Source organism: Oncorhynchus masou, chromosome 21 (assembly GCF_036934945.1).
Source record: "Oncorhynchus masou masou isolate Uvic2021 chromosome 21, UVic_Omas_1.1, whole genome shotgun sequence".
NCBI classification, from domain to species: domain Eukaryota; kingdom Metazoa; phylum Chordata; class Actinopteri; order Salmoniformes; family Salmonidae; genus Oncorhynchus; species Oncorhynchus masou.
The window spans coordinates 17903660-17928400 of NC_088232.1; the positions used below are offsets into that span (position 1 = coordinate 17903660).

The 24741-nt window shown below is 42.2% G+C and overlaps 1 protein-coding gene across 5 annotated transcripts in view; it reads left to right on the forward strand.

Annotated features, from left to right (window-relative positions):
* Positions 1–12945, forward strand: part of LOC135507892 (SAM and SH3 domain-containing protein 1-like) — an 88183-nt gene extending 75238 nt beyond the window's left edge. For 2 of the 5 annotated variants that reach the window (XM_064927649.1, XM_064927650.1), the window contains 13 exons: positions 1326–1458; positions 1940–2218; positions 2427–2605; positions 3025–3099; positions 3196–3342; positions 3525–3663; positions 3881–4050; positions 4128–4334; positions 7170–7320; positions 7513–7644; positions 10728–11713; positions 12097–12228; positions 12354–12943. In XM_064927649.1, coding sequence (XP_064783721.1) covers positions 1326–1458; positions 1940–2218; positions 2427–2605; positions 3025–3099; positions 3196–3342; positions 3525–3663; positions 3881–4050; positions 4128–4334; positions 7170–7320; positions 7513–7644; positions 10728–11713; positions 12097–12228; positions 12354–12410 — 2787 coding nt within the window. In that variant the 3' untranslated portion in view covers positions 12411–12943. Of the gene's footprint in view, positions 1–1325; positions 1459–1939; positions 2219–2426; positions 2606–3024; positions 3100–3195; positions 3343–3524; positions 3664–3880; positions 4051–4127; positions 4335–7169; positions 7321–7512; positions 7645–10727; positions 11714–12096; positions 12229–12353 lie in introns of all 5 variants that reach the window. The other 3 variants (XM_064927646.1, XM_064927647.1, XM_064927648.1) reach the window with 3 other exon arrangements.
* The last annotated feature ends 11796 nt before the right edge of the window (positions 12946–24741 follow it).

Below are 24741 nucleotides of genomic sequence, written 5' to 3' on the forward strand. Positions count from 1 at the left end.
GCTCAGGTCCAGCCCACATATTTCAGATTCATCTGGATGGCCTCACTCTGTTTCTCGCTCTGTCATCTCTTCCCACGGCCATTTTCTCTATCCTCCTACTGTCACTTTAAAAAAATACAATTCTAAACCTAATTCTCTGTTTGTAGTGTATCCCCATCAAAACCAAAGTGTTTGCGCTGTTGAGCTTTAAATTGATGCACATTTCCCTGGGGACTTCACTTGTTTTCCTGCTAGTTCTTGGCTCCATGTTGTGGCTACAGCTTCTGACTTCAACTTTATCTTCCAATTATTAGAACATACATACTGTTCTTTATCATAATTTGAGTTTGCTCATTAAGAATTGACAACTATAGTTCTGTAAATAATAGAGTACTCTCTCAAACATTTTTAATCTTATCTCTTTTTTTTTTGCCAAGGTAAAACCTGCTCTAGACGGGCGGAATAGGCATTATATTTAATGGTTCAAGATGCTATACGTACTGTGATGTAGCCTGTATGAAAGCCCCTGAATCAGGTGTACATTTTAAGGTGGACATTTTTATCTCACCAAGATGAGATGCTCTGTGACAAGATGAGCCCATGTGGTCAGATGTGTGCTAGGCTATATTTAAGAAATGATAACCATGGTTTCTTTTTCTCCTCTGGTCCACAGCTGTAGCTTTCACATCTGGTTTCTTTCTCACTAACTCTGGTGAGCTGTAGCACATTCAGCATGTCATCATAAGCACATAAAAAGGACGCGGGAAAGTGTCTGATTTGATAGCTGTGGCGTGCTATTGATCCACTGTGAATAAACTGATGGGTTTTTTTCTGACCACTGTCCCAGGCACTACATATGAGATGGTATTTTGGTCTGACACTTCTAACTACGCTGACCTTTTTTTTTCATGTAGATGGGGGAGGGGGGTATTCCAGCTTGAAAACCTTTTGTTTTCTAGCATAAACCACAGAGTCAAACAGGCCGACCACAGTGCCTATAGTCAAACAGGCCGACCACAGTGCCTATACATAGACTGCAGGTCTACACTCTGGATTGATACTTTGTTATTTTATATTGAGGTCATATGCTGCATGCAGTCTCTACCTTAACAATAATAGAGCTATGTTCTCATTATGCATTTCTCGGAAAGGGTGAAGAATCGCACGAAGACTAACTTGACCTTATAAACAGGTCAAATAAACATTCAAACCTACTTTCTTTTTCACAGGTTCCATCTTCCTAGTTTTAAGGCTTCAGAGCTCTACTGACTGACTCTTTATCATCCTCACCCACTCTTTAACTGGGTCTCCTCTCCTTCCAACCCGGTTCGTCTGTTCATCTTCAGCCAGGTGAGCAGTCGGAGGGTGAACAGGAGGAGTCTGGGACGTTCAGACGGCTCCATAAGCTGGTCGGCTCCACTCGCAGGGTCCGCAAGAAACTCCTCAAGATCGACGAGTCCAAGAAGCCTGAGTCTGACGGTGAGACGGGTCACGGCAGGAGTCTTATGATAAGTCCAAACACTCTTAGTCCCCCATAGGAGAACCCTATTGAGAACCCTATGTGGAAAGGGTTCTACATGGAACTATAAGGGTTCTACCTGGAACCAAAAGGGGTTCTTCAAAGGGTTTTCTTATAGGGACAGCCAAAGAACCTTTTTTGGATAGCACCTTTTTTTCAACAAGTGTAGGGTGAAGATTAGGGCAAGACCATAGTGTACCAGATATGATTTGGACAAGTCCCATTAGGGTCCAGATGTGAAGCGTTAAATAGTCTGTAGTCTATAACCCAACAAATTATGTTGTTGTACTTTAGAGGTCTTCACTTGGCTTGTTTAAAAAAGACTACTACTACTACTAATCCAAGTTGAGTTGTCATCCATTACACATCACATTGTCTTGCGATTCCCTGACTCTGCCACAAACCTGTCCTTACTCCTGTCATCTCCCATGTCCCTCCCAGAGTCTCTGAGTATGGCTGGGCCTGTCCTGGGTGATGCCATGTCCTCTCTGTCCCTGTACTCTGGGGTTCAGAAGAAGCAGTCTGGCGGGTGTCACCACGTTGACTCCCTGGCCTCCGCCTTGCGCGACCAGCTGACTCATGACCTTCAAGACTCAGACAGCCTGACCACCTCCCCCTCCTCCTCCTCCTTGGACACCTGCAGCAGCAACACACACACCCGCAGCCTGGATACAGTCTCCAGCACCAGCCAGCGACTGTCCACAGCCTTCAGTAAGACAGGTGAAGGAAGTGTCACAATTTTCTTCAGGAAAATTACCCTTTCTATTAAAATGTGTTGCTATGACAAAATTGAAACCAAGCTTAAATTGCTACATATATCCCAGTTATTTTTTTTTATGTGATCTATTTTTGGTTCCAAGTACCCTTCATTTGTTTAAGCAAGATGATAAGAGTTGAGCACGTTCTCTCCTTTTACCTGATGATGTAGGAGGATCCAGCCCAGCCTGTAGCCCAGGGAGATGCCCCAGTGGCGACGTGAGGGCCGGGGGTAGTGGTTCTTCCCTGTCAGAGATAGAGGTTGGTGGTGGAGTGGATGGACCCAGGATGGCCCGGTCAGTCACGGATGGAGAGATCAGGAGAGTAATCGGCCCACTCAGCTACCATGGGGTGAGTAATGTTTGGCCAGATCCCAAATGGCAACCTATTCCCTATATAGTGCACTACCCACATGGCTCTGGTCAAAAGCAGAACACTATATAGGGAATAGGGCGCCGTTTAGGAATTAGTGTATGCACTGTGTAGTTTCTATATCGTTCGTCGGGGACAGTTTAGCCTGGGTGCCAGTCTGTCTCCCTTGCCAACTTGTGGAATTGTAATGTTTAGCTTGACAATGACAGCAATTGACTTGGCATGAGCACAAACAAATCTGGGACCAGGCTAGGACCGGTTAGATCTTCACTCAGCCCAAAACTATCGTCACAATGAACCACACTGTCGTATGTGCTTGATTGATTAACCTGTCAATATCTCCATCTGGAAGTGATCGTTTTAAGGTGGTTTATTGATTTCCTCCTTTTCTTTCACAGAGAACCTGTAGCTTTGGTGGGTTTGATCTGACCAACCGGTCTCTGCACATGGTCATCGGAGATCAGGACCTCACTGTAAGTAGTTTAACAATCATTTGAATCATTGAGTTGGGATTTGTTGTTTTCCAATGCTTTTGTTTCCAGACCTCCTATACTTCCTACTAATTTTAGAACAAAGATGGGGATGCCAGTGTGAAAGGTGTAGTCAAGTCTCCACAGACGAACCATCGAATCTCTTTGGGCAAGAAAGTGAAGTCCGTGAAAGAAACCATGAGAAAACGCATCTCCAAGAGATACCACTGCGCTCTCTCTGAACAGGTACGTCAGACTCGATGCGAATCATATGCAAAATGACCCAGTGGTTAAACCGTACTTACAATCTCGCTCGTGTCCCTGGTGGAAATTCGTTGGACTTGGTTCATGGCGATTGAGAGATTAAGCTGGAGGGAACATGTAGTAACCATGTAATAAATCTGTAGTTTGCTCTTCTTGCCTTCCAGTTAAGCCCAGACCGTATGTCCAGCGGGCCCCATTCCCCCCACAGCCACACAGACACAGAGTCACTGGAGAAAATCAAGCTGAAGGCTGGAGGGTCAGTGGAGAGCCTGAGGAGCTCCCTCAGCGGACAGAGCTCCATGAGTAAGTACCACCTGTGTTTGGGGGTAGGTGTGGGGGTCTGTCTGGGTCCACATTTATTTGTCTTGTATGTGGCCTATAGTCAGCTTAATTCCAAAGTGAAACTGTTATTTACAGTGACCAGCAGGCAGAGCAGACAACTCTTGCATGTTAATTTTCCATATATCTCGATGTGGTTTCGATCCTTTTGAATGACCCTCTCGTCTCTTGTTGTTTGCAGGTGGTCAGACAGTGGGCACCACAGACTCCTCCAACAGCAACAGAGAGAGTGTGAAGTCTGAGGATGGAGAGGAGGATGAACTTCCCTACAGAGGACCCTTCTGTGGTCGAGCTATGGTGCACACTGACTTCACCCCCAGCCCCTACGACACTGACTCTCTCAAACTGAAGGTAATACACACACACATATATATATATATATATATAATCCAAATGGACCAATCATAGTGTTTGTCCTTGTTTTGCAGAGAGGTGATGTGATTGACATCATCAGCAAGCCTCCAATGGGGACGTGGATGGGCCTGCTGAACAGTAAGGTGGGAACATTTAAGTTCATCTACGTGGACGTTCTGGCTGAGGAGGAAGACAAACCTAAGCACACCCGACGGAGGAGGAAGGGACGGCAGCCCAAACCCACATCTGTTGAGGAACTCCTGGAACGCATCAACCTCAAAGTAATGACTAGATTAGTACAGTATAAACACAGACAAACTCACACACTCAGCCTCATAGTAACAACCCTACAGTAATTGTAGACACTCACACACTTGGATGCTGTTAATATCCTCCTCCTTTTGTGATATATAGAGGTGAAGTCAGAAATGTACATACACTTAGGTTGGGGACATTCAAACTCGTTTTTCAACCACTCCAAATGTCTTGTTAACAAACTATAGTTTTGGCAAGTCTGTTAGGATATCTACTTTGTGCATGACACAAGTCGTTTTTAAAACAATTGTTTACAGACAGATTATTTCACTTGTAATTCACTGTATCACAATTCCAGTGGGTCAGAGGTTTACATACACTAAGTTGACTGTGCCTTTAAACACCTTGGAAAATTACATGGTTTTAGAAGCTTCTGGTAGGCTAATTGACATAATTTGAGTCAATTGGAGGTGTACCTGTGGATGTATTTCAAGACCTACCTTCAAACGCAGTGCCTATTTGTTTGACATTATAGGAAAATCAAAAGAAATCAGCCAAGACCTCCAAGTCTGGTTCATCCTTGGGAGCAATTTCCAAACGCCTGAAGGTACTATGTTCATCTGTACAAACAATAGTACGCAAGTATAAACACCATGGGACCACGCAGACCGTCATACCGCTCAGGAAGGAGACGCGTTCTGTCTCCTAGGGATGAACGTACTTTGGTGCGAAAAGTGGAAATCAATCCCAGAACAGCAGCAAAGGACCTTGTGAAGATGTTGGAAGAAACCGGTACAAAAGTATCTATATCCACAGTAAAACGAGTCAAATATCGACATAACCTGAAAGGCCGCTCAGCTAGGAAGAACCACTGCTCTGAATCCACCATAAAAAAGCCAAACTACAGTTTGCAACTGCACATGGAGACAAAGATCATACTTTTTGGAGAAATATCCTCTGGTCCGATGAAACAAAAATAGAACTGTTTGGCCATAATGACCATCGTTATGTTTGGAGGATAAAGGGGGATGCTGGCAAGCCGAAGAACACCATCCCAACCGTGAAGCACGGGGGTGGCAGCATCATGTGGTGGAGGTGCTTTGCTGCAGGAGGGACTGGTGCACTTCACTAGATTGCTTCATGAGAAAGGAAATTTTACGTGGATATATTGAAGCAACCTCTCAAGACATCAGTCAGGAAGTTAAAGCTTGGCCGCAAATGGGTCTTCCAAATGGACAATAACCCCAAGCATGCTTCCAAAGTTGTGGCAAAATGGCCTAAGGACAACAAAGTCATGGTATTGGAGTGGCCATCACAAAGCCCTGACCTCAATCCTATAGAAAATGTGTGGTCAGAACTGAAAAAGCGTGTGCGAGCAAGGAGGCCTTCAAACCAGACTCAGTTACTCCAGCTCTGTCAGGAGGAATGGGCCAAAATACACCCAACCTATTGTGGGAAGCTTGTGGAAGGCTATCCGAAACGTTTGACCCAAGTTCAGCAATTTAAAGGAAATGCTACCAAATACTAATTGAGTGTGTGTAAACTTCTGACCCACTGGGAATGTGATGAAAGAAATAAAAGCTGAAAAATCATTCTCTCTACTATTATTCTGACAGGATCACCACTTTATTTTAAGAATGTGAAATAACTGACCAAAGACAGGGAATTGTTACTAGGATTAAATATCAGGAATTGTGAAAAAGTGAGTTCAAATGTATTTGGCTAAGGTGTATGTAAACCTCCGACTTCAACTATGTGTGTGTTTATATGTACAGTGGGGAGAACAAGTATTTGATACACTGCTGATTTTGCAGGTTGTTCTACTTACAAAGCATGTAGAGGTCTGTAACAAAAATCCAGAAAATCACATTGTATGTTTCCACCTCCATGCTTCACAGGATGGTGTTCTTGGGGTTGTACTCATCCTTCTTCTTCCTCCAAACACGGCGAGTGGAGTTTATACCAAAAGGCTCTATTTTTGTCTCATCAGACCACACGACCTTCTCCCGTTCCTCCTCTGGATCATCCAGATGGTCATTGACAAACTTCAGATGGGCCTGGACATGCGCTGGCTTGAGCAGGGGGACATTGCGTGCGCTGCAGGATTTTAATCCATGATGGCATAGTGTGTTACTTATGGTTTTCTTTGAGACTGTGGTCCCAGCTCTCTTCAGGTCATTGACCAGGTCCTGCCGTGTAGTTCTGGGCTGATCCCTCACCTTCCTCATGATCATTGATGCCCCACGAGGTGAGATCTTGCATGGAGCCCCAGACCGATGGTGATTGACCGTCATCTTGGACTTCTTCCATTTTCGAATAATTGCGCCAACAGTTGTTGCCTTCTCACCAAGCTGTTTGCCTATTGTCCTGTAGCCCATCCCAGCCTTGTGCAGGTCTACAATTTTATCCCTGATGTCCTTACACAGCTCTCTGGTCTTGTCCATTTTGGAGAGGTTGGAGTCTGTTTGATTGAGTGTGTGGACAGGTGTATTTTATTTAGGTAACGAGTTCAAACAGGTGCAGTTAATACAGGTAATGAGTGGAGAACAGGAGGGCTTCTTAAAGAAAAACTAACAGGTCTGTGAGAGCCGGAATTCTTACTGGTTGGTAGGTGATCAAATACTTATGTCATGCAATAAAATGCAAATGAATTACTTAAAAATCATACAATGTGATTTTCTGGATTTTTGTTTTTGATTCCGCCTCTCACAGTTGAAGTGTACCTATGATAGAAATTACAGACCTCTACATGCTTTCTACGTAGGAAAACCTGCAAAATCAGCAGTGTATCAAATACTTGTTCTCCCCACTGTATATGTGTTGACTACGTGACCAAAGCCTCCCCCTATCCTTTGCCCCAGGAGCACCTGCCCACTTTCCTCTTCAATGGCTATGAGGACCTGGATACCTTTAAGCTTCTGGAAGAGGAGGATCTAGATGAGCTTGACATCGGAGACCCTCAGCACAGGGCTGTGCTGCTCACCGCTGTGGAGCTTCTGCAGGAGTATGACGGTTAGTACACACACTGATAGACACAGGAACGCACACGCACATAGACACCAGAGGAGGCTGGTGGGAGGAGCTATAAGAGGACGGGCTCGTTGTAATGGCTGGAGTGGAATAAATGGAACGTTTTCAAACATGGAAACCACGTTTTACGCCGTTCCGTTGACGTCCCTCTGCTGGTTTTGTTGTACCCTACAGGTAGCAGCGACCCGGACCGTAGCAGCCAGACAGGGGGTTCTCAGGAGAAGCTGTTACTGGACCGCCGGGGCCCACTGGGGGACTCTCCACGAGACTCTGGCTGCTACGAGAGCAACGAGAATCTGGAGAACGGTAACAACAGCCTGACTCGACTCTGACTCTCCTCTTCTTCATCCTCTTCTTGCTGCCATGGGTCTTCTCCAACCACCTCATTCTCTATCTAAAGGCTTTGGGCTCCTAATTATGGACTGATTTTTGATCAGTTTTGCCTTTCAGATATTATGAATACGATTATACAGACAGCAGGGGGACCTGATCCTAGATCAGCACTCTTACGCAGAGCTTTTTGAATACAGGCACTGATCTTCTGACTCTATTTTTTTTTTTGCAAAAATGTATTTTCCCTTCATTGAAAACGGGGGAGAACTAAACTGATGAGATGGTATCTATTGCTGCCTGAGTAGAAAAGACAGGGAGAGGACAGCTAACTCTTTTACACTCAATCAGTAACTAAATTCTTCTCAGAGACCTGTACTACTGTATGTGTTCTGTGGGGCTGTTTCTAGACCCATACAGGAAGAGTTCTGTCTTAGTATAATGCGTGATGGTGGTTTTGCATTTGCTAAAATTGGTGACTGTTGAACCAAAGGTGTGACGATAAGATGTAGTTTAAAAATGAAATACTTGTCAGTACGACTTACATATTTACTGTGAAAGCTTGCTTTATTTGAACACTAAACCATTCTTATTGTGGTTGTTTGCTTTGGGTTTTAGTCTTTAAAATAATGTATAACATAAAGAATGGTGCTGATTTTTGTAGGCTGTTGTGAATGTCAACAGCCTCTGTGGAGAGTTTGACGTCAGTATTTTCCACACTTGTATATTTCTCTCTAGATTTTTGCTGTTTTTGTGTGTATATTTTTCTAGTTCAGAACCATATGTTGCACAATATTTTATAATGTGCTTAAATACAGACCTACATTATGCAAATAATTTAAGATTTACCCAAATGGTTAAATTATACTTGGCAAAATGGAAATGCAACATTTTTTGTTCAACAATAATTGTGGGCGCATTAAAATGCATAGTTGTGACTGAAACAAACTATTAAAATGTTTAAGATATAAGCTGTGTATTAGAGTTGAGGAAACCTTCAAATCTGTGTTAAATACAGCTCATTGCAATATTCCCATAGCACTTCTGATGCTAGGAGTAATACTTGCTGAGATATACAATGGGGAGAACAAGTATTTGATACACTGCCGATTTTGCAGCTTTTCCTACTTACAAAGCATGTAGAGGTTTAATTTTTTATCATAGGTACACTTCAACTGTGAATGACAGAATCTAAAACAAAAATCGAGAAAATCACATTGTATGATTTTTAAGTAATTCATTTGCATTTTATTGCATGACATAAGTATTCGAAACATCAGAAAAGCAGAACTTAATATTTGGTACAGAAACCTTTGTTTGCAATTACAGAGATCATACGTTTCCTGTAGTTCTTGACCAGGTGTGCGCACACTGCAGCAGGGATTTTGGCCCACTCCTCCATACAGACCTTCTCCAGATCCTTCAGGTTTCGGGGTTGTCGCTGGGCAATACGGACTTTCAGCTCCCTCCAAAGATTTTCTATTGGGTTCAGGTCTGGAGACTGGCTAGGCCACTCCAGGACCTTGAGATGCTTCTTACAGAGCCACTCCTTAGTTGCCCTGGCTGTGTGTTTCGGGTCGTTGTCATGCTGGAAGACCCAGCCACGACCCATCTTCAATGCTCTTACTGAGGGAAGGAGATTGTTGGCCAAGATCTCGCAATACATGGCCCCATCCATCCTCCCCTCAATACGGTGGAGTCGTCCTGTCCCCTTTGTAGAAAAGCATCCCCAAAGAATGATGTTTCCACCTCCATGCTTCACGGTTGGGATGGTGTTCTTGGGGTTGTACTCATCCTTCTTCTTCCTCCAAACACAGCGAGTGGAGTCGAGACCAAAAAGCTCTATTTTTGTCTCATCAGACCACATAACCTTCCCCATTCCTCCTCTGGATCATCCAGGTAATTTTCAGACGGCAAACTTCAGACGGGCCTGGACATGCGCTGGCTTGAGCAGGGGGACCTTGCGTGTGCTGCAGGATTTTAATCCATGACGGTGTAGTTTGTTAGTAATGGTCTTCTTTGAGACTCTGGTCCCAGCTCTCTTCAGGTCATTGACCAGGTCCTGCCGTGTTGTTCTGGGCTGATCCCTCACCTTCCTCATGATCATTGATGCCCCACGAGGTGAGATCTTGCATGGAGCCCCAGACCGAGGGTGATTGACCGTCATCTTGAACTTCTTCCATTTTCGAATACTTGCGCCAACAGTTGTTGCCTTCTCACCAAGCTGCTTGCCTATTGTCCTGTAGCCCATCCCAGCCTTGTGCAGGTCTACAATTTTATCCCTGATGTCCTTGCACAGCTCCCTGGCCTTGGCCATTGTGGAGAGGTTGTAGTCTGTTTGATTGAGTGTGTGGACAGGTGTCTTTTATACAGATAACGAATTCAAACAGGTGCAGTTAATGCAGTTAATGAGTGGAGAACAGGAGGGCTTCTTAAAGAAAACTAACAGGTCTGTGAGAGCCGGAATTCATACTGGTTGGTAGGTGATCAAATACTTATGTCATGCAATAAAATGCAAATTAATTACTTAAAAATCAATGTGATTTTCTGGATTTTTGTTTTAGATTCCGTCTCTCACAGTTGAAGTTTACCTATGATAAAGATTACAGACCTCTAAATGCATTGTAAGTCGGAAAACCTGCAAAAAATACTTGTTCTCGCCACTGTATTAGGACAAGTCCCAAATGGCACCCTTTTCCTTTTGACCAAGGCCCATAGTGCACTACATAGGTAATAGGGTGCCCATTGGGACATAACGACAGTCTTTGAGGAGTTCTGAAGTGTGCCACTGTCCGAGTGAGAGCCCGGGGATGGAATAAACTACTCAGTGGTGTACTAGACCGGCCTGTCTACCTGCTTATTTCTGCCTCCTCTCATTTCACTCACCATCAATTCCTAACGGACAACCATTGTATACCAGTCAACTTTCACCATTCAATAAATATTCTTTTTTTTTCTGTTTCTCATGTATTTCTATTTTCCACTGGAAAGAGCTTCATATAATAAAGTAAGTAACAAATGATGTGCATTATGCACACACCTGTACCTGTTTGTTTCAGAAGGGAGGTTCAAAAAGACGTCTTCTTCCTTGAGTAGGTCCTCGTCTGGTTTTCAACCCAGTCACCTCCCATCCCCAGAGTCCACCGGCCTCCCCCTCACCCCGACCCACCCCAGCAAGACCACCTTACAGACCAGACCAGAGCACCAGTCCACTACCTTACCATCTCTAGGAGCCTCCATGACCAGCTGCAACCTTCTGAGCACAGGCTGGAGCCAGACCCATCACAGTCACACCCACAGAGCAATGCCACTGAGGAGCTGGAGCTGTGGTAACCTGGGCTTGGCAGGTAAGCCTACTCCCACAGCCCTGGGACAGCCGAGACCCTGCCTCCCGTTGGGGGAGCTTCACTCAGACCAGGGCCTCCACACCACTGATCTCCACACCCTGGAAGACATGAAGCCAGCTCATACCACCATGTCCAAGGCTAAGGGACAGGGCTACCCTACACAAGAGGAGGCCTTACAGCAGTTGTTGACACACTCTGAAGGATCTTTCCTGCCCTCACAACCACTGCTCACCTCACCTTGTAGTGTTCTGTCTGATACGTTCGAGTTGGACATGGGAGTTCCCAGGTTAACAGACCTCCTTCCATACACACACCTCAAAATATCTACTCCAGGACGTAGACCCAAGCATCGTTCAGCCAAGCCTTTCCTGTCAAACCCATGTATACCATCGTCACCCCCAGCAATGACCAGTGACAGTGGCAGTGCCTATAAACTCTTCTCTATAGATGGCGCCTCTTTAAAGGATGAAGTTATTACAGAGGCAACAACCAAACCGTGCAGCTCAGACCTGGCAACCCAAACCTGTATCTCGGACTGTGACCTGGCAGACTCTCCTTTCCAGTCTGAAGCTCACAGGACGCAGCCTGCTGGGGGAATGGAAACTATGCCTGTCAGGTCAGTCAACCTGGGACCCCTCCTGGAGGAAAGACTGGAGTCAGAGGGGATAAATCTGACAGCGGAGCCCTTCTCTGACAAGGTACACCCTCACCACAATTATACAGTACTGGTAGTAGTACTATGGTAGTACTATGCTCATGCAGTACTAAGAAGTACTATGTGGGCTAAGTAGCACTATGTTCACTAAGGATTAAGCAGCAGTACTATGCTCATACATTTCAATGTGTGTTAATGTAAGTACTGTGTTGAGTTACATAAGGTATCCACAGTGCAGTCTACATGCAAAAGGGTACACAACACATTCACTGGCTTCACAAATGGCACCCTATTCCCTATATAGTGCACTACGTTTGGCCAGGGCCCAGTAGTGCACTATATAGGGAATAGGGTCTCATTTGGGACGGACCCACAATGTTGGCCCTTTAAGCCCAGTGTTTCACTCTGACCAATCTCCACCTGCAGTATGGTCGCTATGGAATCCCCCAGTCTCTGGTCCAGAGGTACGCCACTGACCTGAACCAGCCTCTAACAGAGACCATGTATGCCTTGGACCTGCTCAGACTCTCACAGCTCCGCAAGCAGCAGCGCATGGCAGTGAGTGACCTTTTACACTACTGCAGTATTCATTTATTCCTTCTTTAGAACATTTAAATAAGTTCAGGGTAGCATTATCTAATGACTGTGCTCTAAATGGCTTTTCCTATCCTCCATACCCCCAGGTGTGTCAAAAGCCACAGACCCTAGCGCTTGGACTAACAGCAGTGACTGACAACTGACACGAATATAATTTACTGCAGTTTACCGAGTTTCCTATCAAGGTGTCATATCAAGTAATTTACCTTTTTGATTTTAAACTATTATGAACATTTCTAAGCTATTATGAACATTTCTAAGCTATCATGTTAATAGTGTACATGAAATACTGTGACTGACTACTGATTTATTATTGTTTTCTTCATTTAAATATTTTATAAGTTTGAGTGCCATTAAAGCAATACAAAACATTTTCAATGTACCTTTTCTGGAAAGTTAAAATCTATAAAAAAAAATCGGAGACATCTGAACATGTCGTCTTAACATTCTGTATACACCCCTTGACCTAAGGGTCAAAAATGACCCGCCTTCACTAAACCCCTCAAATAAAGCAGCTTAATTGAATTTTAAACTTAATTCTATTTTGCATGAAGAAACAACCTGTCATTCATCACAAACTTTGTGAATATCTGGGATTTCCCTCTTCACAATGCAGAAAGACTGCATTTAATCAGTGGACAGCACTTGTTTTTATTACAACACACCTGTCATAATTAATTTTTTACTAAAGTAGAGGTTTATTATTATTGATAAAGGTGCTGCATATGTGTGAACATAAACATTTGAGCAAGAGATGGCACTTGTATAGCCTAAGAAAGTAGCAAAAATGTGCAGAAAGTAGTTTTGAATGCATTTTATTGAAGGGAAACAATAGCAGTCTTCAACTTTTTTGGGTTAAAACAATACCAACTGAAATGTCAAGCCCCTGTGCCATACTATTCTACTGCAGCGATCATTGATTGCTTGTCTGAAATATCCTTCTCCCTGAGGGGTTTTGGCTATGTTTAAATGGCATAAGTACTGTTCAGTAGAATCCAGAAATGCATTAATTCAATGTCATTAGTCTTGGTAGCTTCCAAAACATTCAAATGATTTCTAACACTATTTCACAGTAGAGATTCAATTCATAAAATCAATTGCATTTTATATCGAGCCGGTAAAATCTCAATTCTTGCATTAATTTAATTCATGTGCAATGGCAGGTATAGCTAATTGTGACCAAAAAGAGGTGCATACCGAGTGAATAGGTCATATTGTTTCTTGATTTATCTCTAGCAGAGCATCCGTTTACAGCCTGGTCCTAAAGGGCCTCTGTTAAGAAATCATTCACTTTTTATTTCAAGACCGCTAAATCTCTGCTTTCTATTCATGAATTCATTGCTTTCTTTTCATTTATAGCAGCAGGTATCACTAATTGTTTTAACAGAAAATGGTGCAGAGTGAGTGATTTTTATATTATTATATCCTGGTACCTGTGGTCCATAACTATGGCCTTGGCAGGCCTCTCATGGAGACACTTCCCGACCAGCACCCATGGCCATAGTTCTAGACCACAGGTACCGGTCGGCTCCCAGGAGGACAAGCGCTCTCTCCACCTGGACATTCTTCCTACCCTGTCTCAGCCCCACAGATACCCCCAGGATCCTGGCCCTGCTCAAGGACGGCTCTAGCCTGCTTACAGCACTCCAGGATGCCCTGGCGGTCCCTTGGCTCCACCTTCAAGTGCCAGTCGTCCGCCTGCCTACGGTACCAAACAGTCGCACAAAGACATCAACTGTCTTTCCTCCAAAGAGCATACAGATTTAACTTGTAGTGAACATGTAGAAAGTTGTTATCGTTCCTAGTGGTAGAACCTGGGCATCCCCCTTTTCTATTTTTATCATAATGTCATTTTGTTTATTTCAGAGTATTCCTCGTCATCATGTAAAGAGCATCTCGTTTTATGAAGTTGAACTGGACTTGCCTGGTGTGCTGCCCATCGTCACGCTGTGCATCCTTGGGTAGATGTAGAACTGCCCTTCACCATTCCGGATGAAGTGATGGAGCCAGGGGGCCTGGGCCTTCAAATCGAAGTTTGTCATATACAGCATAGTGTACACAGCACAATGAAATGCTTATTTACAAGCTCTCCTCTCGGGTATAAACACCTTCAGGACCTGTCCCCTAACAGGGTAGACCAGAGAGAACCCTACTAAAGACTTGGCCCCCAGACTGGGGAAGTTGACAATGACATCATATCCCTGGCTGCTTCGTTCCTGGAGATTTTGCTTACTTTCTGCTTCACAACCAGGCATCCTGCTTTTCTACACTTAAAAGTCACAAAAGACAAAGATTTGTGATTTAAATTCAAAGTCAAAGATTTGGAAACATAGAAAAGCGTGTCATCCATATTCAACTTCATGAAGTCCGTACAGTGCCTTCAGAAAGTATTCACACACCTTTACTTTTTCCACAATTCTTGTCTTACCGCCTGAATTAAAATGTAATTCAATTGAGATGTTGTCACTGATCTACACACAATAATGTCACAATTGAATTTTGTTGGTACACCATTTGAGAAAATATATAGAAAATTAAAAGCGCAGATGTCTTGAGTCAATAACTATTCAACCCCTTTGTTATGGCAAGCCAAAAGAAGTCCATGAGTGAAAATGTGCTTAACAAATTGCATAATAAGTTGCATGGACTCATTCCGCGTTCAATAATACCCCCATCTCTCTACCACACACATACAATTATCTCTAAGGTCCTGCAATTGAGTAGTGAATTTCAAGAACAGATTCCACTACAAAGAACAGGAAGGTTGTTCAATGCCTCAGGGGGGGGAAAAAGGAAGCCTGTACAGAATTAAACTAAATCCAAAACATGCATCCTGTTTGCAACAAGGCACTTAAGTAATACTGCAAAAAAAACGCTTTGTCCTGAATACAAAGCGTTATGTTTGAAGGCAAATCCAACACAGCTAATCATATTTTCAAGTATGTTGATGGCTGCATAATGTTATGGCTATGCTTGTCATCGGCAAGTACGAGGGATAAAAAATAAACGTAAAACAGGTATAAGCACAGGCACAATCCTGAAGGGAAAATGGCTGTCTAGCAATGATCAACAATCAACTTGACAGAGATTGAAGAATTTATTTAAGAATGGGCAAATATTTTCCATTTCAGATGTGCAAAGCTCTTACAGATGTACCCAAAAGACTCGCTTCGCTTTAATTGCTGCCAAAGGTGCTTTATTTTGACAAAGTATTGACTCAGGGGTGTGAATACTTATGTAAATTTGATTTCTGTATTTAATTTTCCATACATTTACATTTCTAAAAACACGTTCACTTTGTCATTATGAGGTGTTGTGTGTACATGGGTGAGGGGGAAAAACGTTTTTATCAATTTTTGAATTTTGATGAACATAGCTAAATGTGGAATCAGTAGAGTATGAATACTTTCTGAAGGCGCTGTACAGTATTCTTTACAATGTTTATGATAGCTGTTAATCAAACACGTGACGACAGTGCAGCATAGAAGTAAAACTATATAACCAATCCACTTTAGGGTTGGGATCATTTTTAACCAGAAGGACTTCCGAATGAATGAATGCATGTCGAGAACTCATTGAACTGGGTTGAACACATTATATGCTTCAAAATGCCACCTTATTCACAATATATAGTGTACTCTTCTGCACTCTTTTGGCTCTGGTCAAAAGTAGTGCACTATATAAGTAATAGGGTGTCATTTTGGACGCATCCATTCCCTCATGGTTGAGTATCATTACCCTGAGCTGAGCAACGCCCAAGCCTCTGATGCTTCTTCTGATTGGGCGATGGCAAGCAGGTGATCTATCGTCTTCTTGAATCGAATCAAATCAAAGATTATTGCTTGCATACACAGATTTGGAGATGTTATATCAGGTGCAGCAAAATGCTTGTTTCCAACTCCAACAGTGCAGTAATACCTAGCAATAAAAATTAAAAACACAATCCTCAAACATACAGTACCGTTCAAAAGTTTGGGGTCACTTAGAAATGTCCTTGTTTTTTAAAGAAAAGCAAGTTTTTTTTGTCCATTTAAAACATCAAATTGATCAGAAATACAGTGTAGACATTGTTAATGTTGAAAATGAATATTGTAGCAGAAAACAGCTGATTTTTAATGGAATATCTACAGAGGCCCATTTTCAGCAACCATCACTCCTGTGTTCCAATGACACATTGTATTAGCTAATCCAGGTATATCCTTTTAAAAGGCTAATTGATCATGAGAAAACCCTTTTGCAACTATGTTAGCACTGCTGAAAACTGTTGTTCTGATTAAAGAAGCAATAAAACTGGCCTATTTTAGACTAGTTGAGTATCTGGAACATCTGCATTTGTGGGTTTGATTACAGGTTCAAAATGGCCAGAAACACTGAAACTTGTCAATCTAGTCTTGTTCTGAGAAATGAAGGCACTTCCATGTGAGAAATTGCCAAGAAACTGAAGATCTCATACAACGCTGTGTCCCTTCACAGAACAGTGCAAACTGGCTGTAACCAGAATAGAAAGAGGAGTGCTCACAACCGAGCAAGAGGACAACTACATTAGTGTCTAGTTTGAGAAACAGACGCCTCACAAGTCCTCAACTGGCAGCTTCATTAAATAGTACCTGCAAAACACCAGTCTCAATGTCAACAGTGAAGAGGCAATTTCTCGCATGGAATAACCTTGATTTCTCAGAACAAGAATAGACTGACGAGTTTTAGAATAAAGTTCTTTGTTTCTGGCCATTTTGAGTCTGTAATCAAACCCACAAATGCTGATGCTCAACTAGTCTAAACAAGGCCAGTTTTATTGCTTCTTTAAATCAGAACAACCGTTTTCAGCTGTGCTAACATAATTGCAAAAGGGTTTTCTAATGATCAATTAGTCTTTTAAAATTATCAACTTGGATTAGCTAACACAACGTGCCATTGGAACACAGGAGTGATGGTTGCTTATAATGCGCCTCTGTACGTCTATGTAGATATTCCATAAAAAATCTGTTGTTTTGAGCTACAATAGTCATTTACAACATTAACAATGTCTACACTGCATTTCTGATCAATTTGATGTTTTTTAATGGACAAAATTTTTTGCTTTTCTTTCAAAAACAAGGACATTTCTAAGTGACCACAAACTTTTGAAAAGTAGTGTACATACATACACAAAATATGAATAGAAAAGGTACAGCAGTAGTTTTTTAGGATGAGCCATTACTAAAATACAGTATATAGAGTACATTCGGAAAGTATTCAGACCCCTTGACCTTTTTCCACATTTTGTTACAGACTAATTCTAAAATGGATTGAAATGTCTTTTCCCTCATCAATCTACAAAGCCAAAACAGGTTTTTGGAAATGTTTGCAAGTGTTTAAAAAAAACTGTATTACATTTACATATGTATTCAGACCCTTTACTTTACTTTGTTGAAACACCTTTGGCAGAGATTACAGCCTCGTCTTCTTGGGAATGACCCTACAAGCTTGGCACACCTGTATTTGGGGAGTTTCTCCCTTGAGATCCTCAAGCTCTGTTAGGTTGGCTGGGGAGCGTCGCTGCACAGCTATTTTCAGGTCTCTCCAGAAATGTTCAATCAGGTTCAAATCCGGGCTCTGGCTGAGTCACTCAATGACATTCAGGGACTTGTCCCAAAGCCACTCCTGCATTGTCTTGCCTGTGTGCTTTGGGTTGTTGTCCTGTTGGAAGGTCAACCTTTGCAACAGTCTGAGGTCCTGAACGCTCTGGAGCAGGTTTTCATCAATGCTCTCTCTGCACTTTGCGCCGTTCATCTTTCCCTCGATCCTGACTAGTCTCCCAGTTCCTGCCGATGAAAAACATCCCCACAGCATGATGCTGCCACCACCATGCTTCACTGTAGAGATGGTGCCAGGTTTCCTCAAGACATGACACTTTGCATTCAGGACAAAGAATTCAATCTTGTTTTCATCAGAACAGAGAATCTAGTTTTTCATGGTGTTGTGCCTTTTTTACTGAGGAGTGGCTTCTGTCTGACCACTCTACCATACAGGCCTGATTGGTGGAGTGCTGCAGAGATGGTTGTTGTTCTGGAAAGTTCTCCCATCTCCACAGAGGAACTCTATAGCTCTGTCAGAATGTCCATTGGGTTCTCGGTACCTTCCTGACCAAGGCCCTTCTCCACCAATTGCTCCATTTGGCTGTGCTCTAGGAAGAGTCTTGGTGGTTCCAAACGTCTTCCATTTAAGAATGATGGAGGCCACATTGTTCTTGGGGACCTTCAATGCTGCATAAATGTTTTGGTACCCTTCCCCTTATCTAGACAGGTGTGTGCCTTTCCAAATCATGTTAAATCGATTGAATTTACCACAGGTGGACTCTAGAAACATCTCAAGGATGATCAATGGAAACCAGATGTACCTGAGCTAAATTTTGAGTCTCATAAGCAAAGGTTCTGAATACTTATGTGAATAAGGTATTTCAGGTTTTTAATTTTTTAATAAATGTGCAAATGTCTCTAAACCTGTTTTTGCCTTGTATTGTGTGTAGATTGCTGAGGATTTCTTTTAAATTCATTTTAGAATAAGGTTGTAACGTAACAAAATGTGGAAAAAGCCAATGGGTCTGAATAATTTCCGAATGCACTGTTGGTATTTTTTGCATTTTATAGCTATTTCAAAAGCCGCAGCTACTCTTCCTGGGGTCCACACAAAATATAAAACATAATACAGAATATTAGAGAAGAATGGCTCAGTGACAGAACTACATACATTTGTTTTTAAAGGCACACACACACAACCTACATATCAATACATAAACTAAATAGGTCAAATAGGGGAGAGGTGCTGTGATGTGTTGCTTTGTTTTTTTTTTAAACTAGGTTTGCTGTTTATTTGAGCAATATGAGATGTAACGGAGTTCCATGCAATAATGGCTCTATATAATACTATACACTTTCTTGAATATGTTCTGGATTTGGGGACTGTGAAAAGACCCCTGGTGGCATGTCTGGTGGGGTAGGTGTTACGCACGCCTCTATGAAGAGGGAACGCAACACCCTGCTACAACTAAACTCTCCGTGAAGTGAAAAAGGTATGGACTGTAGGTGCAAGAAAGAATGACAACAGGCAGAATGTGGTACCGTTTACCAGGACTTTATTCCTTCACACGGTAATATGGGGAAAAGGGGCTGGACGGAACCAAAGCAAAGAAAGTAAATCTCAAAGCCCCCCCTCTCCTACCTTACCTGCCTACCCACCTAATTTAGCACCACCTGGTGCCCTAACCAAAATACAAGGGGGTGGTCCGCCCAGGTCTTACCTAGTGTGCCTAGACAGCGAATATGCTACGGGTATATGTATGCCCGCGGGCCTCTTGCCTAAGCACTCCCTAGGTGCCTTCCCCTTGCCCCCCTGGGAACAAATGAAACAGAATATTAAACAATTTCACAAACAAACTAAGAAACAAAAGGACATCAAATAAGCTCTATCTGAGCAACAAACTCACAAAACATACCAACTCTCAGCAATGAACTCCCAGCAAAATCTCTCTAGCAAAATCTCTGCAATGACCTCCCAGTAAATCTCTGCAATGACCTCCCAGCAAATCTCTGCAATGACCTCCCAGCAAATCTCTGCAATGACCTCCCAGCAAATCTCTCTCTCCTGAACAGAACACTGGCATTTATATATCTTCAGATTGAATGGGTAATTGGAGACAGCTGTCTTGACGAGGGGGCGGGGTCAGCTCTCCAATTAGCCCTGGAGTCGACTAATCAGCTGCTTGAGGGATTTCAGGAAGCCATTTCCTGAAATAAACACATGCAAACATACAAACTACAACACATAAACTGGGGAACGTAACACGCCCACCACAAAAATTGCAAACTTAGTTTTGCAATAACAAAAGCCAACGCATCCCCAGTTAGTAAACCCGTGACAGAGCGTCAGCAACCACATTCGCCGAGCCCTTCACATAAGCGATCTGTACATTATATTAGTAGGAACTGGTTACCTGACCTGGTTTTTGGCAATGGACCTACACAATCAATTATCACTCTTTCAAACGGTTCCCCCACCACAGGAATTGGGCAGAGCGGCGCTCGAGGAACTGTTTGATTCACTTTCCAAGTGAGTTGACATGTAAGTTGACTATGCAAACAATTTGGGATTTTCGACACAATGTTTCTTACAAAAAGTGATGCAGTCAGTCTCAACTCTTAGCCAAGAGAGACTGGCATGGATAGTATTTATAACAGCACTCTTACTACAATATAGAGCAAGACGTGCCCCTCTTCTGGGCCAGCTGCAGCTTAACTAGATCTTTCCTTGCAGCACTCGACCACACGACTGGACAATAATCAAGATAAGACAAAACTAGAGCCTGCAGAACTTTCTTTTTGGAGCATGCTGTCAAAAAAGCAGAGCATCTATTTATTACGGCCAGACGTCTTCCCATCTTTACAACCATTGAATCTATATGTTTTGACCATAACAGTTTATAATCTAAGGTAACGCCAAGTAATTTAGTCTCCTCAACTTGTTCAACAGCCACACCATTCATTACAAGATTCACCCGAGGCCTAGAACTTAAGGAATGATTTGTACCAAATACAATGCTCTTAGTTTTTCAGAACCAGTTTATTACTGGCCATCCATTCCAAAACAGAGGGTTTCAGTGACTTCATTAGCTGTGGTTGCTGATGCGTATATCTATTTGAATCATCAGCATACATGGACACACATGCTTTGTTTAATGCCAGTGGCAGGTCATTGGTAAAAATATACAAGAGTAGAGGGCATAGAGAGCTGCCCTGCGGTACACCACACTTTACATGTTTGACATTAGAGACGCTTCCATTAAAGAAAACCCTTTGAGTTATATTAATTAGCTCTGAATCCACGATATGGCAGTGGTTGAAAAGCCATACGTTTTTTTTCAACAACAGGTTATGGTTAATATTAAAGGCTGCCATGAAATCTAACAGTACAGCTCCCACAATCGTATTATCAATTTCTTTAAACCAATCATCAGTCATGTTGAGTGCCCTTCTCTATAAGCATGCTGTACGTCTGTTGTTGATTTGTTTTCAGAGAAATGGCATTGTATTTGATCAAACAGCATTTTTTTCCCAACAGTTTTCTAAGAGCTGGCAGCAAGCTTATAGGTCTGCTGTTAAAACCAGGAAAGGCCATTTTACCACTCTTGGTTAGGAATTCCTTTGGCTTTCTTCCAGGCCTGAGGACAAAGACTTTCCTCTAAACTCAGATTAGACATGACAGGAATGGCTATAGTGTCAGCTACCATCCTCAGTCGCTTTCCATTGAAGTTGTCAATGCCAGGAGGTTTGTCATTATTGATTGATAACAATAATTTTCCATCTCTCCCACACTGACTTTACAAAATTCTAACGTGCAATGCTTCTCTTTCATTATTTGCTTTTTTATGCATGAATATGATGGTTCACTGGTTCACTGTAATGAAAAAGCCATTGATGCGATGAAAGTTGAATTTGTCTTTCTCCCCATAATTTCATTTGAAGTACTCCAAAGTTTTTTTTCCATCATTATTTATATTGTTAATATTGGCTTCATAATACAGTTTATTCTTGTTGAGTTTAGTCACAATTTCTAAATGTTCAGTAAGTCAGCCAGTAAGATGTGCAGCCAGATTTATTAGTCACTCCTTTTGCCACATCTCTTTCAACCATAGTTTTTTAAATTCCTCATCAAACCATGGAGCCTTAACAGTTCTAACAGTCAGTTTCTTAACAGGTGCATGTTTATCAATAATTGGAAGAAGGAATTTCATAAATTCATCAAGTGCAGTGTCTGGATGCTCCTTATTAATCACATCAAACCAACAGATATTTTTAACATCATCCACATCAGAGTCACAGAAAAATGAGTTGTATGATCTCTTATATACTATTTTAGGCCCAGCTTTCGAGAACTTTGGCTTTCCTGGATATTTCCTGGATCACTGCATCCAATGGGTATGGATACAGCTTTAGAACAAATTTCTACAGTATTAGTAAGAATGTGATCGACACATGTGGAGGATCTTGTTCCTGTAGTGTTTGTAACCATCCTGGTACGTTGATTAATAACCTGAACCAGATTACAGGCACTGGTTACAGTGAGAAGCTTTCCCTTGAGTGGACAGCTTGATGAAAACCAGTCAAAATTCAGGTCCCCAAGAAAGTAGACATCACATACACTATCAAGCATTTCACACGCATTGTTTAGATACTGACTGCCATCATTTGGTGGCCTATAGCAACACCCCAAAAGAAAAGGCTTTAGGCTTCAATAAGACTCGACATAAGATGCAGTCAAAAGTTCAAGGGTTTTTCTTTATTTTTACAAGTTTGTGTTATGAAATCATGTAGTAACCAAAAAACTGTTAAACAACAGTCTTTACAGTTGAACAGTCTTTACCACGGGAGCTTCCTGCTTAAGTTACTGCCTATAGGTGGAAAAGAGCCAAATGGAGGCGTGATCTGATTTGCAGAAGGGGGGGGGGGGCGGGGGAGGCCCTTGTAGTCGTCCCATAAGGGATAGTAGCAATGATTCAGGTCCATGTTACGCGTGAAGCACAGAGATGTGTTGATAGCATTTCTGTCAGGGAGGGAGGAGTAATGGTTCCATCAACTGGGGATGATCTTTTCTGATTATTTACTTTAGTTCATAGTGAATTAATTACTATAATTTACTTTAATCAACCTAGAGCAGTGACACATACAGTTGAAGTCGGAAGTTTACATACACTTAGGTTGGAGTCATTAAAACTTGTTTTTCAACCACTCCACAAATGACTTGTTAACAAACTATAGTTTTGGCGAGTCGGTTAGGACATCTACTTTGTGCATGTGCACCGATGTGAAATGGCTAGCTAGTTAGCGGTGGTGCATGCTAATAGCGTTTCAATCGGTGACGTCACTCGCTCTAAGGCCTTGAAGTAGTGGTTCCCCTTGCTCTGCAAGGGCCATGGCTTTTGTGGAGCGATGGGTAACGATGCTTCGAGGGTGACTGTTGATGTGTGCAGAGGGTCCCTGGTTCGAGCCCAGGTTGGGGCGAGGGGAGGGACGGACTAAAGTTATACTGTTACACATGACAAGTAATTTTTCCAACAATTGTTTACAGACAGATTATTTCATTTAAAACTCACTGTATCACAATTCTAGTGGGTCAGAAGTTTACATACACTAAGTTGACTGTGCCTTTAAACACCTTGGAAAATTGGGAGCAATGACTGTTGTTGATGTGTGCAGAGGGTCCCTGGTTCGCGCCCGGGTATGGACGAGGGGACGGTCTAAAGTTATACTGTTACACAAGCATACTTCAAAGTTGTGGCAAAATGGCTTAAGGACAACAAAGTCAAGGTATTGGAGTGGCCATCACAAAGCCCTGACCTCAATTCTGAAAGAAATAAATAAAAGCTGAAATAATTCTCTCTACTATTATTCTGACATTTCACATTCTTAAAATAAAGTGGTGATCCTAACTGACCAAAGACATGGAATTTTTACTAGGATTAAATTGTTAACTGAGTTTAAATGTATTTGGCTAAGGTGTATGTAAACTTCTGACTTCAACTGTCGTTAGCCTGGTACACCTCTTATAGCATAGCAAAGTTCTCTATCTTATTGTCTGCCCACTTCACATGAAGCGATCAGAAACCAATAAGTAATTGTTTATTTATTAAATGTGCAAATACCTTTAGGTTATACATTAATGTGAGTATGATCAAATGAAAATCCTTATCAAAACAACAGGTCAGTGTTCCAGACATCCCTATGTTGGCTAAAGGTTAAGGGTAAGTGGGTTGGTTAAGGTTGATTTACACAGCAATTAAAATATGCTATTTGTAAAACCACAGCCCCTCCACTTGACTCAATTAAGTGCGCAACATTCAAATATTAATTTTAAAGCATGTTAATGTACAGATAAAACACTTATTTGCCCATAGTCTTATGATCCATAACATAACTTCTCCAGAAAATGGTTGACCTATCTGCAGGCTGTGCGAGGTTATCAACTCATGTAAAACTCTGTATATGAACACCCGAATCATTGCATAGAATTGCTGCTCATATACGCCTCTGGTGGGACGCTCTGACAGTGCAGGGGGGAAGTCCTGAAAAGAAACCAGAGATTCTATTTTTAGTTTTGAAGCATTTATTTTGTTGATCCAAAAAAATCTGTTAAATAACGCTAGGATACTGACCAATGATTTATATGTACATCATTGATACTGGAAGAAAGTCTCACAAGCTTTTTCCAGTTGACCTTTGTCAGACAACAGGCACGACTAGAGTCTGGAGATCGATAAAGATTCGCCTCAACAACATGTGTAATAATCATGTAAAAGATTCGACCACGGAGGTATAATAATGACTATTTGACTCCCATTAACAAACGTTTCCTTGATCCTGGCCATAGATATAACAACACCGTGGATAGATTAATGCAGTGAAAATTATACCAACCAAAGCTTATAAAGATCGTGGATTCAAA